General features: G+C 38.2%; 1 protein-coding gene across 2 annotated transcripts; it reads right to left on the bottom strand.

Moving 5' to 3' along the window:
• Nucleotides 1–6,075: 6,075 nt before the first annotated feature.
• LOC309477248 (interferon-induced very large GTPase 1-like) lies at nt 6,076–17,037 on the bottom strand. Of its 2 annotated transcripts, XM_082140435.1 has the most exons (6): nt 16,935–16,977; nt 16,351–16,473; nt 16,027–16,129; nt 15,273–15,902; nt 14,735–14,799; nt 6,076–11,791 (listed from the first exon to the last, which is right to left on the bottom strand). In XM_082140435.1, the coding sequence occupies exons 3-6, from the start codon at nt 16,073–16,075 to the stop codon at nt 7,022–7,024; spliced, it is 5,514 nt and encodes a 1,837-aa protein (XP_081996561.1). In that variant the 5' UTR covers nt 16,076–16,129; nt 16,351–16,473; nt 16,935–16,977; the 3' UTR covers nt 6,076–7,021. The 2 variants fall into 2 exon arrangements, with proteins under 2 accessions (XP_081996561.1, XP_081996560.1); XM_082140434.1 differs by lacking the exon at nt 16,351–16,473 and having other exon boundaries at nt 16,935–17,037.
• Between the last annotated feature and the right edge of the window lie 621 nt (nt 17,038–17,658).

Raw genomic sequence — 17,658 nt, 5'->3', positions numbered from 1 at the left:
GGAAGTATGGTATATGGTTCAGCAGCCAAATCTGTGTTGGCAGATCTGGATGTTATACAAGCTCGGGCTTTAAGAGTGTGTGTAGGAGCGGTTAGAACTTCCCTAGTATGTGCTCTCCAAGTTGAAGCAGGTGAAATGCCATTGTGGAGGAGGAAGCAGATAGGTGCTAATTATTGGGTTAATTTAAGAGGGCATGGAGATAGTCATCCAGCAAAAATGGTGCTGCAGACATGCTGGGAGAAGGAGACAAAACAAAAAACAAGTTTTGGGTGGACAGGGGATCAAATGGCAAAAGATACAGGAGTTTATGATAAAGAGTTTGGCGCAAATGTGGTGTGGCCTATCAGACCTATCTGGGAATTAGAAATACCATGTGTAGATTTAGAGCTACTTAAGATTAAACGTAAAATAGTTATAAGGAATGTAAGTATAGGGAAAGTGTTCAGATTTTCACAGATGGGTCAAAGGACATGCAGAAAGGGGCAACAGGATCTGCAGTTGTTATTCCTAAATATAAAGTGGAAATTAGTAAAGGAACATCGGATTGTCTGAGTGTATTTGCAGTTGAAATGTTTGCCATATTGATTGCATTGGAATGGACAGAACAAATTAGTGATAAAGAAATATTAATATAGTGACTCTGTATCAGCTCTAGTAAGCATGAAGACAGGTACAACTAGAAGTCATCTGGACCTGCTCTATGAAGTTTTATTTATGAATTCAAGAATAAATAGACAGGGGAAAATGTCATATTTATGTGGGTCCCTGCACACTTGGGAATTCAGGGAAATGAGAAAGCAGATAAAGTGGCAAAAGAGGCAGTTAAAAAATGAGATGTTGAAGTCAATATTAAATTATCAAAATCAGAAGGCATAGTGTGGAGAAGTGTAAATCAACAATGGCAACAAAGTTGGGATAATGCAACAAAAGGGAGACATTTATATGAAATTCAAAGAAAAGTAGGTATATCAAGAAGTAGGGGAGCAAAGAGAAAAGAGCAGGTGATAATAAGCAGGTTGAGAACAATGTCAGGAGGCTGAAACAGTAGAACATGTTCTTACAAAATGCAGGAAATTTAATCAGGAAAGACAAGAAATGATAAAACAGTTAAAAAAATAGGAAGGGTAGATAATACAGTAAAAAGTGTATTAGAGTATGGAGAGAGTGTGGAGGGTAGGAAATGGTTATTTGGTTTTTTGAAAAGGACTGGAGTAGATAGGCGGATTTAGTATGAGTGTAAGTAAAGGGTAGATAAAGCCTGAAGATGGCAGTAATGCAACTCAATGGATGCCAGCTGCCGTAAAAATCCGAAGAAGAAGTGTTTGTCATGGAGTCCTTGTTTGTGGTCTGCACACTTCCATGTTTCCATGCCTGTATTATTTTGTGTTTTCTGGACTGCCTTTGTTGGATTCTGACCTTTTGCCTGACTTGGATTATGATTACGGATTACCCTAATAAAGTGCTACTGGATCTTACTTTCCCGTGTGTATCGTGACAGAAGGATTTTCTCTGAGCATCAGTCTTTTTCTTCAGGTCTCGCTGCTGGGAAAGTGCTGCTATAATTAAAGTAAACCTAAAATGGGCTCTATATGAGATCAGTGATTCAGGTCAAATGATTGTGAAATAATGATTATGTTAAAACAAACAACACCATCATATCACCTTTTCTCTTCGTCCATCTGGCTGTTATAACTCAGGTACACCAGCCAAAAAAAAAAAAAAATCTAAAGTTAATGATTTAAGGGTCAAGAGCCCAACTAAAACAAACACTGATCACCACAACGGTGACTTTAAATGATGGTTTTCTCTTCAATGATTCTGCTTGTTAACATCAGGGGTCCGTTCTTCGTACGTCGTTAACTCAGTTAGCTGGATTTGATTGTTGACGATTTGGCATGATCTTGGATTGTTTGGTTCTTCGAAGCTCATCCTGGACTTTCTGTCATAGCAACAGGTCCGTAAGCTTAAACCTGCTCGGGAGCAGGCTTATTTCATAAATGTAAAATGTCTAAAATGTAAACAGGATTAGACTGTGGCTCATAAGCGGAGCTGATACAGGAAGTCCAGCGCAGCGCGATGGAATATATATCTCACTTTCTGAGATATATATTTTTTTCTCGTGACTCGTGAGATTGTCGTTTACATTATTCATTTGTTGGAAACGCACATTTATTTTCGACTTGTCGGAGTCGGGCTTTAACTACAGCACAAACTGTTTGCATTGCCCTAAAATTATTTGCGAGTGGCTCTTTCCTTTACACTATTGGAGATGTGGAGAACTTGATGGAAAGTGCTGTCTGTCGTGTCATTCGGAGTTTACCTGGCGCTTTTAGGTTTAAAAAACAGTTTTAGGTTTTTTTGTGGCATAAAAAAAAAAAAAAAAAAATTCTCATGTTGTTTCAAACCTGTATGAATTTCTTTCTTCTGTTGAACAGAAAGGAAGATATTTAGAAGAAAATCAGTAACCAGACAGTTTCTGGTCTCATTGACTTCCATAGTAGGAAAAAAATATAGCCTACTATGGAAGTCAATGAGACCAGAAACTGTCTGGTTACTGATATTCTTCTATCTTCTTTCTGTTCAGCAGAAGAAAGAAATTCATAAAGGATTGAAACAACATGAGGGTGAGTATATGATGGCAGAATTTTCATTTTAAAGTGGAGTATCCCTTTAACTAACGTGACTGGTACCATAGACTATAGACTGCCATCAAGGCCTCAATGAAGGGGATTATGGGAACAGAAAGGGGGTTCACAATGTAAATGTGCAGCCCAGTTACTATTGTGATTCTTAATATTCCAGATTATATCAAATAAAAAAAGCATTTGACTCAAATCTTCCATATCACAAATGTGAAAGCAAAATGGCCAGGATCTGTGCATGACTTAAGAATTTTCAGAGATTCACATTTATGCACATTATTTGAAAGTGGTAAGGAAAGTTCCACAATTAAATATCAAGCTCACTGTATTACATACACTTATGCTGATCCTAACAGAACTGCATTTTTTCATAGGTGATTATGACATGTTCCTGCCTGCAGACAGGTGTTTATGACCCCATTCCCTGACCCAAACCAGTTACAATGCAGTAGCCAGGACAAGGGCACACAATGAAATGAACTTTGGCTAACTAAAGGGAAGACTTCAGTGTCTGATAAGTCTGATGGTTGCACACCTGACAGGGCCTGTGGCATTGTTGCATGTGCCATATTACACAACATTGCCAAAAAAAAAAAAAAAAAAAACTTATCATTAAATGTTTAATAAAAGACAAATATGCTTAGTTCCTTGAGTTTTATTTCAATTGTTCTTTGTAAAGAAAAGCCAGTGGTCAAGTGCCTGCAACAAGAGATATTAGACACATGCCTCATGCAACAAATAAAAAGGAAAAGTTGTCTATACACTGCCCACCTGTAGGCCTATGTCTCCTCTGTCTGTGCAGACTCTTCTGTAGGCCTTTCTGTAGATGTGGAATCCTGCAACTTATATTGCAGCCATAAAGCATACAAGTATAAATTAAGTAAAGTTATTTATGCACTTGCAGGTAGGCTAGTTCCTCCATATGACAGTTATCTGAGAGGGTTTATTCACTGTCCAGTGCAATGGAAACAAATGGACATTACAAAGTCTTATACTTTCTTTCCTTTGAAAAGTTAGAAAATGTCCACTTACTGCACATATTTCAGCCACCACTTTCTTGGGAACAGATACAAGTGTTGGTGTATTATGTAAAAGTGCACAAAAGAGGAAAACACAATGTCATTACAATGAACTACACTCAGGAAAAATGTGATCAATAACTCATGGCAAAATATTTTTACATTAACATAAGTTTATCAGTTTTCACTTTCACAAGTCAAAGCAATTCATCATTACTCAAGATTTAACAGTTGTGACTATACAGCCTTAATTTAATGCAGCAAAAATTATTTTACAGTGTAGGCTACTAAGACCTTTATTTTTTTATTTATTTTTTTTAGCCTTTTTCTTGGTTGCTTTTATAAACAGACAACCATTATTTAACAGTGTCTTTCATAAAAGAGACTATAATATAACACAAAATTACCATTATGTAGAATATTTTTGTACTTAACTTTTATTTGTTCCCATGTTCTGTCTGTGGTGACTCTGACATTACAATGAACAAAGTAATTATGCAATTATTAAAATACAAAAATATAGGCTATTAAGTGATAAAAACATCTAACATGGCCACTTCTAACGGATTTAAATTGTCTGCTATTTTTGCCAGCCGCTTCTCCTGGCTTTTGCAGACTTTGAGGTGTTCCCTGGCGTTTTGATTAAACATTAAAATTCCGAATAAACTTCGACTATTAGTTCTTGCTCTGCTGAGGAGAAAAACTGAGCGCGCTCTTTGGCCACGCTGAGCAGCCAATAGCAGCGTTGCTGATCAATGTTTCTACTATCGATACATATCCCCTTTTAACCCAGCGCATGAACGCGCAATTATCTCAGATAACTCAATCCAGCGATACTAATCATATCCGGCAAGTGTGTTCGAAGAACCGAGTTAGCCAGATCATGATTAGCACGATGATATCATCTTGGATGTGTCATTTGATCTCGGATGTAATAAGCAACGTACGAAGAACGAGCCTCAGGTGTCTTCAATGTTGGCAATAAAAAATAAATAGTTCTTAATTCATCTTTGACGTCTGTCTGTTATTCAGATATTTTGTTTAAAACAATTCTTTTGTAAATTTTACTGATTTTAAATGGTTAACTTTTAAGGAATTAATTTGGTTATTACTCAATTCTAATTTGTTACATTTGATTAATAATATTGCTTGTAATCTGTTGCCACAATTTTATTGAGTAGATATAGGGTGTTCAGTGGTCATGCAAGGCCATCAAAAGGTGCCACCAATCAGAAACTATGGTTAACAGGAGAAGTCTGTTCACTGTTGAGGGCACATAATGCTGCATTTAAATCTGGGGATACTACAGACTAAAAATGAATAATCTGTCCCGAGGGACCAGGAAGGCAAAGAGGCTGTGCGCACAAAAACTAAACAGCCACTTCATGAATGACAAAGACGCACGGCGGTTGTGGCAAGGTTTTCAGAACATCACCAACTAAGCCCCCTCCCCTGCAGGTATGTCATAATGGACTCCTCTTTTCCAGATTAACTAAATGACTTTTACGCAGGTTTTGAGGTCAGTAGCACCATTCAACTCTGGCTGTCAACTGGCCCTTGCCAGAGTTAATACACGCAAAGCTGCGGGGCTGGACAGCATCCCTGGACATGTTTTAAAGGATTGTGAAGAACAACTAAATTATGTTTTTGTAGACATTTTTAATATTTTCCCTTAGTCAAGCAGTTGTGCCGACTTACCTCAAAAGCGCCACCATCATTCCTGTTTCCGAAGAAGCCTAACCCAACTTGCTTTAATGAGTTCCACCCTGTGGCCCTCACACCAATTGTTAAATACTCAGAGGAATGACAATTAAATTAAACTCAATGACATCTTTAAAAACACCACACCCGTCTTTACTCTTTTAGGTAAAATTGCTCTTTCGACGTTGAAGCCCCAATGGGAACAGCCACTGCACTTGATCGTACACACACTGAGCAACCATGACCTCCACTGGAATGCACCATCACACCAACACACAAACTGCTTCCCTCTTGTTCTGTAGACAAATGTTCTCTCGGCTCTGAAGCGAAACTTAATGGGAGTATTCACACACTGCCTTATATACCTGGAAGTGGGGGAGCGTCTTGTGATGCAAATCTCACTCGCTAATGTGCATTAGCTAGTTCTGTTACCACACGAAGGTGATTGGGCTCTCAGGTGAGATCCTAATTCATCAGTTCAGTTCTGACGTAACATCTAACATGACTGACTGGAACTAATTATACTTTTAGTGTTATTGAGCTTTAACTCTATTTTTCTTTCACCAGCCAGAGGGTGCTGTTTACACTAGCCGTGTTAATCCCTTGAAATTCAACACCAGAACATTAATTAAGTTTTACTGTGTATTTGGGAATTATACAAATTTGTTTCATTGTTACGTAGAGGAAGTGAGACTGGAATTACTGATGACTCGTTTCAGCAGTTCAGAATTGCTCCTTTCTTTTGGGAGACAATAACTTTATTTATCATGCACTTTGATCTTTAAAACTTTGCAGACATTTTACATTCACAAACAGCTATATACACTACATGAAAGGTATACTACATGAAAAAGCATAATGGGGCACTTTAAAATATGTATTGTCAGAATGAGAGATGCCAATAAAATGAATACCAAACACTCTACTAAACACTCAGTTTGCAACATACACTCAAAATATAATTTAAAAGTCATCATGCTTGATTGCAGAACTTTTATCGTTTTCTCAAAAATTAGGTAATCTGTTTCACCTTCTATTGTTTTAAAGTAAAGTTAAAAGTAAAAAAAAAAAAAAATAATAATAATTTGGTGAACAAGCGCAGCTATGAGTATTTCTCCAAGTACTTCTCTGACGCTGGGCTGAAGGAGCTCTCTGATTTTTCCCGTTACCGGCAGTCGATAGGAGCTCGCAAGGAGCTTCAGAAAGAGCTGCAGGAGCAGATGGCTCTGGGAGTTTCTTTTACTGAGATTATCTCCAGTCACAAGGAGGAAATGAAGCGGAGCAGCATCTCTGAGCAGAAGATGATCGGGATCATGTGGTCAAAAGTTAATTGCTACTGTTACACATACAAGCTTTTTAAACAGAACACTTGAGGAAGGCTCTCAAGCCGAAATGCTTATACTTTTTGGCATATGATTAAAAGTTCTCTCTGCAAGTGCTGCTGGATTGTTTATTTCCATGCACCTTGTGAGTGGTTAAAGTTGTGCCACTTCTACTTTTACTGAAATAAATCATTTTACATGCTTAAACTCTTCTCTTTGATGTATATTGTGAACTGATGATTTGGCGATTTCAGAGTCACTGATGTGAGGAACAGAAAGTCATTTCATATTATGTCCTGTGAATCAAATAAACTTGTTGAATTTTGTTCAATTAAATTTATTTATCCAAACTTTCCAAAGCTTCATGTTTTGAGTATTTTCTCCATTCATCTGGGATCTCACCACTCTCCTCAAATGTTTTATTGTAGTGCGTTTCCAGATCTTTCTGGAATCTGCACACAAACCACTTCCAGTAGGGCAGCTCAGAGAGATCAGGGGTGATGCTCCAGTTAGCATAAACTTCTCCTGCTCTTCTGTATTCTCTCCAGAGGACTTTATCATGTGATGAACTGGGATAAAAAGATCGATTGCTTGCTACTGCTGATGTGCAGATGCTAACAGACAAGTTTGTTGTATTCCTGTACGCAAACCCTTTTATACCAGTAACACGATGAAATGAAACACTGTGATCTCCATCATGGTTTTCTATGGTGTTGGTGCAGATGGCTTTACAGAACGGACACTGAACCCAACAGCACTGACAGAAGTGATCAATCAGAAGCTCATCTGGCCTGAACTTATAGTCCAGCTTTACTGGAAATGTCTTTTTGCTGAAGTTACTGTTGATAGCAGACATTATAGCAGTAAGTTCTTTTCTTATCACATCTTCTAGGAGTTTGAAATCATCAACATTATCATGTTTAACTCCACTGAGGTCTTTTTCAGAAAAGATCAGCACATCTGAGAGCTCCCGTGTGAAACTCTTCAACCACAAACCAACATCTCCACTGTTCACTTGAACATGTTCAGTAGATTCATGTGCTGCTTTTATGATCTTCTGCTGAAGGAGTTCAATGTTCTCCTTCATCTTGGGTAAAACACTGACACTAAACTTATCACATATGTACTGACTGACTTCATCTCTGATGAAACTCTTGAAATGATCTCTGGGATTTTTAATGTAATCCATGTATTTGTCAAAATCCTCTTTCTCTGCCAGTGTCTTCAGAATGTGTTTCTCTAGATTTGATCGGTTTCCATTTAGTGATTCACAGTTTGTTTTCATTTCACCTGCTAGATCTCTGGCAGTCTTCTTGTAGACACTCTGCTCAATGGGCTCTTTAAGTTTCTGACAGATGATCTCTCCAAAAATAGCAGCTGATGTTGCTCCATGACAGTATTTCTGGAAAATACTATAGTACTCTTCTCTCTTATTCTCAACATACATTTCAGGATCATTGGCTTCCCTGAACATTTTGTGTTGGTCAGTTATCAATTTGTTTGCTCTGTTACAGATGGAAAAAACCAAATCCATGAAGAATTCATTCTTGAACACATATTTTACTGGTCCTTCCTGATGTTCAATTACTCTTGCTTTGATGTAATCTATGAGCTGTTGAATGCAGCTGATGTTGTATCCCATCTTTGAAATGTTAAATGACTGAATCTTTGTGTCTGTCTGCAGAGCAACATCGGAGACTAATGACCTTATCTGGACTTTATCAGCTGGAGACAGAGTTTGAGAAAATCCTAATGTTTCTATAACTGTTCTGCAAGCACCCTTCACAGCCCCTTTAATCCCACCTTTTGTGGACCTTTTGAAAATAACATATTCAGAATAACTTGATACAGTAAAAATATTGTTGTATTCGCTTCCCTCTTTTCTGTGGTCTACTGGAGCACTTTCATAGACGTCACTGAGGATCTCTCTCACATCTGCGAGTATGTCAATGTCTCTTATTAGAGGAGTGTCTGTGATGATCTTCTTTACACACTGTTTCCAAAACAAATTAAATTCTGTCTTCAGTGTTTCTTCATCATTTGCTTTGTCTTTGAGTTTTAAGGCAAGTTCCTTGCTCTTCTCAAAGAGAGTGTTTTCATGATGTGTCCTATTATCATCAATCTTTTTCTTCAGGTCTCGCTGCTGGAGTATATCATTTAATTTTCTCTTTGTTTCTCTCACAATGTTTTCCTCGATATCTTTGATTTTGACTTCAAATGATGTTTTCCACTGAATGAGTATATTAGCATCTGTGTCTTTCTCAAAGAATTCTGACATTGATTTTTTCACCTCTTCACTTGTCTCATTTAGTTCTCTTTGAAGATAAGTTACCTCAATCTCATTAATTGCTTCATTTTCTATTTTGTTTTGTAGTTTGTTCTCAGTTTCCATCATGGCACTACGAAGACTCCAGGACCACTTGCTGTATTTTATCTCCAATTTCCTGTAGGCTGAAATTTCCAGAGAATTTCTAAAGCTGAAGACAAAACGTTCATTCAGCAAAGCTTCCCAGAGATCTTGAATACGATTTTTGAAGTCTTTCAGCACCATTCCATCTGATCTTGAAGCATGAGAAAGGATAGACTTTTTTAGTTCTTGAATATTCTCACAGTAGTTTGGGTTTGGTGGCACCATCGGTGGGCTGCCCTCCCAGAGCTGAGCAAAATACTTCACATCATTCCGTATATCAAATTCAATGACATCACTGAAACTTTCTGCATCACAGACTTCCTCTTCTGCAGCAAGTTTTGCCATCTCATCCAGTTTCTCCTGTAGTCGTCTCCTTCCCTCCATGTTTTTCTCTCCAGCTGTCACGTCTGAAACGTTCTGATGCACAAACATACAGCTGGGATTCAGTCTGACCTTCTTCATCCTCAGGAAGGCCTGAACAACAATCTGAAGAATGTCCTGCATCTCAGATGGGTTTTCTCCAAAGATGTTGATCAAGGTCAGATTTCCAAGACCAACAACAAATGTCGCCAATTCATTGTCATGATGCTGTATTGATCGTCCAGCAAGTTCTAAGGCACGAAGACCCTCAGTATCAACAACCAGAATATAGTCAAAGTTCATCTGTGTTTTCATCTCGTCTGAGACTTTGACCAGCTGCATGAAAGCTCCTCTGGTGCACCTGCCAGCACTGACGGCAAACTGGAGTCCAAACATGGCATTCAGCATGGTGGATTTCCCAGAGCTCTGAATCCCTAAAACAGAAAGCACAAAGACTCTCTGGTCTCCCAGTTTCTGGAGGAGTTTATCTAGAACAGCAGAGATCCAGATCACAGGAACATGAGCAGCATCTCCATCCATCAGCTCCAGTGGAAATCCAGAGATCATCATCTCTGCCGCAAGACTCGGGAGAGAAGAGAAGTCAAACTGCATATCTTTCTTGTTCTTCTCCTCGGATGAACAGGATTCATAGATCTGACCAATCTCCCTCATGATGTGCTCCAAACCAAATGTTGCTGCTTGAAGTTCCTCAGATATTCTCTCAAGTTCAGTTTGTTCATCTTTAAGTTGTTCAGAATTATCATTGTTCTCTTTCAGTTTTAAGACTTTTGACCATGTTTCATCATATCTGTGATGCAGATTAGAAAGGTCAGCTGATGTATATTCCTCAAGGAGGATTCTGAGCCATTTGAGAAAAAACATGTTCTTATTTGCAGCATCTGAGTTCATTTCTTCAATAAAATACTTCATAAACTTGCTGATGTCATACTTATGCTGTTGTTGGCGAATTTGCTTCATTTCTGTCTGTTTTTTACTTATTTCCTTTTCAATCTCATCTGCTTTAGGTCGATGAAGTTCTTTGTTCTTCTGACTCCACTCATGCCACAGTTTTCCCTGATGAGGCAGAAATGAGTCTTTGATTTCTGTCAGATCTTTCTTCTCCAGTAAACTCATCATCTGATGTGCTGCTTCTTTTCCTCTCCTGCAGTCTTCATCATCTTCCTCATCTACTCTGATGTCTAAGTGTTTGGACAAATCTTCAAGTCTGAAAGTAGAAGATGATTCTGAAGATGAGAGACAAATATGTATAGCTCTTCTGAGTTCTTCAGATACATCCGATTGATTTCTGTCTTTCAGACCAATCTTGTATTTTCCTTTCCGTGTCTCAATGAGAGTTGAAACATCCTCAGTAAAAAGACAAATAAGTGGCTTTGAGTCCTTGTAGAGTTTTTGAACTTTTATTAAGCTTGTGTCATTCCTCTGAAGTTGTGGTAGAAGAACAACATTGACTGAGGCCATTTCAGTGAGGATCTGCAGCTGTTTCTCATGTTCTCCTGCATCACCGTGCAGATTACAGAACGCAACACAGTCAGTGAATTTATCTGTGTTTTTCCCAGAGGGGCAGAACCAGGCGATCTCCACCACTCCATCCATCAGGACTCTGGTTCTGCTGCTGCCTGGGCAGTTCCTGTGCAAGAACGTGTTGTGTTTCTCATTGATCAGACTGTTCATCAGATGAGACTTGGATGAAGACACAGAGCCAAACCTGAAGAAAGACACCATTGGAGTTTGTGCCTTGTAGATTGGATAGGTTTGACTGATGATCTCATTGTTGGTGTTTTTCATCTTCCAGCTCTTGTTGATTTGTCTGAATGTCCAGAGAGGAAACTCAATCTGTTTTGTGAATGGATCAGGAACAAGCAGAGGCAGAGCATACTGACACTGGGACAGTTTAGTGACCATCAGCTGCTTCAGGAAACCATCAGCACAATGAAACGCAGCCATCTGAACATCCATCGGGTGAATTCGCTCAGAATGATTTGATCCTTCATTAGACAAAAACATTTCTTCGAAAATGTCAAACTCATATTTAGCCGAGTCATTATCTCTTTGTTGTATTTGATCCCATTCATTGGCCTTATTAACATGAATATATCTCGCTCTGTAGTCCATCATCAGTAGTTTTTGTATAAAAGTCTGAATCAGCTCCTCTTCAGCACAATATTCATGGGACTGTAATGAATATTCAGTTAACTGAAGAACGTCTGCAGCTCTCAGTTTATGATCATTCCTGCCTTTAATATTCAGTCTGTCAAGCATTTCTTTTTCTGGTTGATCTGGTTTCTCTCTGTGTTTTCTAAGCTCTTCTGTAGTTCCCTGTGAAAGAAAATACTGTTGTTACTTTGTTATTTTTATTTCTTTATAAATTTTGTTACTTTTATTATTATTATTCCTTAATTAGAACAAGTGTAATGGTTAATTCATATTGTGAACACTCAACAAACTTTTCATGCAGGATTGATTTGTAGCAAATTTTGAGATTGTTAGGTTGCATGGTTGTTGTTTTTCCACTACTAAACATTTCTTAAAAAAAAGAAGAAAAAAACAGTCACATATAAAAATATAATATAGATTGTTTTAGACTTTCCAAAGGCTCTATATGTTGAGGAACGTCTCGGTTAGTTATGTAACCCTCGGAGGGAACGGAGATGTAGTCGACATTGGCGTGCGTGAATTGCATCACACGCACCGCCCCGCAGCGTATAAATACGGAAGTGGATGCACGTTTTTCTTTTTCGCTGTGGAGCTGAGCGGAGTGGTGGTCCAGCAATAGCGGTGACGGGACTACGTCTCCGTTCCCTCCTTCAGTGAACGAGGGTTACATACGTAACCGAGACATTCCCTTTCAGTCGCTCACGTTCAACGTAGTCGACTGATTGGGATCCCTATTAAAATGCCACTAGTGCTGCCACCTTCCAGTGCCTAGACAAAAGCCTCCTGAACTCCCTGCATTATTGAGGTGGAGATAGGACAGGGCTTAGGCCAGAGAAGTCAATGCTGTTCCACAAGACCACTGAGAAAGTTTTATCCTTTCATTGGAAGGAATGCGCTGCGGAAGCCACATCCTGTCGGTAGGGAGGTAACATGTGGGGAATAACACATATGGACTGGGCGATTTACCGGGCAGTACAACATATGAATTGTCACTGAGGTGGCTCCAGCCGATAACAGGGGGAAGACGCAACCGGTCAGTGACGGCAGAGCAGGCTCTGCCAAGGGAAGACACAGGCTCGCCGCAGGGAGCCGTACCGTGGAAGAATACACATATGGGATCGCCATAGGGATCACAACATATGGACCCAGCCTAGCACAGGTTCCACAAGTGCATACGAATGTTAGGCCTGGCATCGGACGCTCCGCCACGTCCGTTGCCGAAGGGTGTGGAGGAACTCAACAGGGTTCGGCTAAAGAGGAACTTTACTGGAGCAAAAATGGCGCACGTATCCAGTCCATTGGAGGGGAATGGCGCAGCAAGCTGACACTTCGAACCAGGCTTACAGTGAAACTGGCTTCATGTAAAGGGAGTCCACGGGAAGCACAGGCTCGACACATATGCTATTTTTCTAGCTTATGTGTTGGTGTCGCCTAGCCCGCAGCTCTAAAAACATCTGTCAGCGAGGCACCCTGTGTCAACGCCCAGGAAGGAGCTACACTTTCTGTTTGCAGGGGCTCACCACCCAGGGGGCATGGTGCACCTTGTAAATAAACACCAAGATGATGGAAACCCCTTATCCAGTGGGCCAACCTCAACTTGGAAACAGCCTTCCCTTCTGCTGGTCTCCGTAACAGACAAGAGCTGGTCTGAGGTCCTGAGGCTTTGCATTCTGTCCAGTTATAACTGCAAGGAGCGGAAGGGACAGAGAAAAACCAGGGCTGGGTCTGCCTCCTTCAGGGCAGCGCTTGCAGGCTCACCACCTGGTCCTGTTTCAAGGGAGAGGTAGGAACCTTGGGCACATATCTAGGCCGGGGTCTCAGGATACCGTGAGTGTAACCATAAATTGAAGTTCCATGCCATAAAACCTAAAATATTACCACCGTATCTTTTACGGTATATTACTGGCAACCACAGCTGCCAGTTTTTTACTGTAAACTTTAGCTCAGTGCCGTAAAACCTAAAATATTACTACTGTATTTTTTACGGTAAAGCGCTTGAAACCAGCTACCAGTTTTTTTAACGTAAATTTAAATTCAATGCCGTAAAACAAAAATTGCTACCATATTTTTTACTGTAAGGTACGGAAAATGCAACGGTATGTTTCTTTTTTTTACAGTGTACTTCCAAAATCCTTTCATTTAACAGTATTTTACTGTAAAATTACACGAAATATCCCTTGAGAGCTATTCAACTTTTTCACTGTGTATAGTAAGGGTACATACTTTTAACCAATTAACATGTCTTTTCCGTTGCATTTTTTGAATTTTTTTTAACCATTAAAATTATTTACAGTTTTCATATAATTCACATTTCTATAGTTTTATTTCATTACAAGGAGAAAATAACGTAATAAATATTATGAATAGTTTTTTTGAAATATGGGGTATTAGTATCTACTGCATTATAAAGCACAGTCCATGAAAAAGTAAACACAATTTTGACACTTAGGCTACTGTTCTGTTTGAATTTGTTCTAAACAGCAAATGCTTACATTGGCTTTTGAGTACTACATTTGGTTATGTGAATGTGATTTTTAAAAATCTTATGGATAGTATTTTTTATTTTGGTAATCTCCACATGGCACAGTTGTCTGCTACTCGCGAAAACGAGATGTGATACGTCCAGTCCATTACATGTATAAATCTATGAGCAGAAATGCATTTCCCGAAACGCATTCTGATTGAGTACCATCTGTGTATATATATATATATATATGTGTGTGTGTGTGTGTGTGTGTGTATGTATGCATGTATGTGTGCGTGTGTATGTGTGTGTGTGTGTGTGTATGTATGTAAGGTTATTAATATTATAGGTTATTTATTTTACATTCTGATCTCATAAAAGTTAATGCAATATTTGCTGGTGTCGCTGCAGGTCGCTTTATGTGCTCGTTGGAGGGCCTAATTTATATTTTATTATGGTTTAGTATTTCCAATCGACTAATAGCTTAAATGAACTGCTAACAGTTGACTAGGAACATCTTTAGTCGGGGACAGCCTTGTTTTATCATTAAAACAACTGAAGTTTGAATTGGAGGATGTAAGTATCAAGCAGCAAATACAAGTCAGCTAATAAATGTGCACATACTGTAAACCAGCTCTTACCTTGTGTGGGTCTCTTGCCTCTGTTGTGGTGTGCTCCTTTGTTTCTTTATTGATTGAAGGTTTATCTTATGAAATAAAAATAAATAGAAATTACATGAATGTTTTAGATTTTGTTCTATATTATAGCAGTTTTCCTGTCATACTTTCATTAGATCCGGTTAGACGCCTAATTCCACTTAACTGGGTATACCATAGATTTATATAAGATCATACCATAGATGTGATATAAGGTGGTTGGAATTTATTTTGACTCTGTTCACTATACTATCTGTATTTGTAACTACTGCTTCAATAAGTTGTAATAAAACAACTGAAATAAATTTAAATTACTTTTACTTTTTTAATATGACATTTTCAAAATGACACTCCTTGGTTGATGGAGCACCTTTTTTTCCAAACAATTACCATTTCTTACTGATATATCATGAGCTGTCTCTATCCACAAATGTCTATATGACGTTTAGTTAAAATCAGTTAAAATCAGAATGCTAGTTCACAGTCTGGACTAAACATGGGGAATATCAACGAAGAATCTCACCACTTTCACATTCGCTCTTTTTCAGCTCTTCAATCTGTCTTAATGCTGAATTGTTTATCTCTCCTGTGTAACACTGCTGTTTATTCTCATTATACAGACGTTCAATCTTGTTCATCAGTTCTCTCATCTCTGTTTGGTTGTTCATCATCTTGTTGCAGGAGTGAAATCTTCCTCCACATTTCTCCAGCAGTTGCTCCAGAACAGGGTTTTTCTTCAGATCATCTTTTATGGTGTCACACTCTTCTTCTCTCTCGTAGGTGAAGAGAATCATCACAAACTGAAGAACTTTGTCACCAAACACTTTCTGAAGCCATTCAAGACCCATCTGATCATCATTGGTTAACTGGCCCAGTCGCACAACAAAGACGAAGGCATGGATTTCATTTTCATTCACTAGTTGATCAATGAGATGATCCACACAGTCCAGGTAAAGTTCAGCCTCATGTAAACCGGTCATGTTGATCACAGAGACGTGGCGTTCTGATATCTTCCTCTGTAAAGGAACAATTCTGGACATTTCTGTATTTTCCACATTAGTCTGTTTTTCTCCAAGAAGAATGTTTTCATGTCCAAACTGGACTGATGAAGAATTTCCAAATAACACAGCCGTCACATTGGGAAACACGTGATCTAGAATAATCACACAAAAAAAAAAAAATTATCTCAAATTCATCAGAATATCAGTACTTATCCGATCATTATTGATTCTTTTTTGGTTAATGCTTGGATGCAGTGAATATTGTGTTGTTCCTACCCATGATGTCACTGTGCGATGAGTCAAATGGCTCGGGTGCCTTGATCATTTCTGCATGGTCAGCAGGTTTGGTTGTCTTCACTTCTGCTGATTGTTCAATATCCTATAATGTCAACATTCACTCATTAATAATTTACATTTACAGACATTTTTATCCAAAGCAACTTACAAATGAGGAGAGCAATAGACGCAATTAAACTAACAATAGGACAACAATATGCAAGTGCTGTGATCATTCCCAGTTTAGTCCAACGCAGTATAATAATAAAAAATAAAAAAAAGATATAGAATAGAAAAGAAAGTGTAAGTATTAATGTAGCTCACCCTTGATAGGCGGTATTAACATTAAATTGCATAGCATCTTACGCACAGAGGCCATCTGCACAATGGAAATTGTAGTGGGAATGAATATCTGTATCTACAGTATTACTCTTTGCAGCAGGGAATCTAAAACACACACCAACAAATCTTGAGCTCAGAGTAGAGATGGTGGTGGGCACTAACTGATAAGATGGAGTTAGATTTCCGTATCACATGGTTATTATTAAGGTCAGTAAGATTACTTGGCTGGATAACTAAAATCTTACTGACCATAATAATTTTAAAAAGAGCATTTTTCACCTTGCCACTAACAGTATGTTACAGAAAACATTAATACACACTCAGTGTAGAATTTGTCAGAGTATCATAAGGCTTTTATCAACATGAAATTTTGCAAAACAAAAATCAATGAGCATGCCCTGTTTTTACATTTAGTTGCAGAAAATCTGTGTCACGCCAATGTACAAAGTAGTCTATGACAGGACAATGATTCGTTTTATCAGCCGGCTTTGGCAATCTTCATTATAAATTATTTAAAAAGTGGTTTATTGTGAAAAATCTATCAAATTAAGCATTTTAAGTCAAACCTGAGTGTTGATGTCTCCCTGTGTGTGTCTGTCCTCCTCTTTGATTTCCAGAAAGGAAGTGAAAGTTCTCTGCAGACCTTTATATAGACACAAGTAACCAATTCCTTGAAGTCACATGACATAACAGAAAGTAAAACAAAAAGTGTTCCGTTATGCTAAAATTCTTTTATATACAGACCCTTTATGATATTTATTAAATTAAATGACTAAAATTACATAAAATGACTAAAATTATAACAGTTTTACTTTTCAAAATGTTTAAAGATCATTCCTTCACAGTACAGATTTTTCCAAAAGCTAAATGGCATCAAGTGTTTATTCTCTTATTCTCTTTAGAGACACACAAAGCACACATATTTTCTTCTCAAGATAGGTTTGTTATTGTTACCATGCAACAATTCCAATAATGTTTGGAAAAAAAAAACCTGGACATAACACTTCATTTTTTATAGCATCAAATATCTAACAAAATCCAAACTTATTAGAAATGCATACACTTGAACACACATCAGCATCATATGAGCTACCAAAAATGAAAGAAACCATTGTCGTGGAAATTCTTAATACGAATACAACCTACTTAATCTGACTTCTTCACTACGGACAATTTAAACAACTTGCAGTTGTTAAAAATAATAACTACAGTATCTTGAGGTAAATCCCTGAATACTTACAATGCAAGACAATACTTCCCTGAAGTAAGGTGACGGCGTCCCGTCAAGAA

Source organism: Leuciscus leuciscus, assembly GCF_965113295.1.
Source record: "Leuciscus leuciscus genome assembly, chromosome: 1".
Taxonomy (NCBI): Eukaryota; Metazoa; Chordata; class Actinopteri; order Cypriniformes; family Leuciscidae; genus Leuciscus; species Leuciscus leuciscus.
The sequence above is the reverse complement of the archived record's forward strand: the minus strand, read 5'-3'. Positions and strand labels throughout refer to the sequence as shown.

What these genes read in the sequence shown, in the direction of transcription:
- LOC309477248 (XM_082140434.1), bottom strand. Translation starts at nt 16,075, where the DNA reads ATGATCAAGGCACCCGAGCCATTTGACTCATCGCACAGTGACATCATG. An exon ending in AAAGAGCGAATGTGAAAGTG is followed by an intron (nt 14,800 to 15,272) that starts GTGAGATTCTTC and finishes TTATTTCATAAG; the next exon opens with ATAAACCTTCAATCAATAAA. An exon ending in AGGCAAGAGACCCACACAAG is followed by an intron (nt 11,792 to 14,734) that starts GTAAGAGCTGGT and finishes TTTCTTTCACAG; the next exon opens with GGAACTACAGAAGAGCTTAG.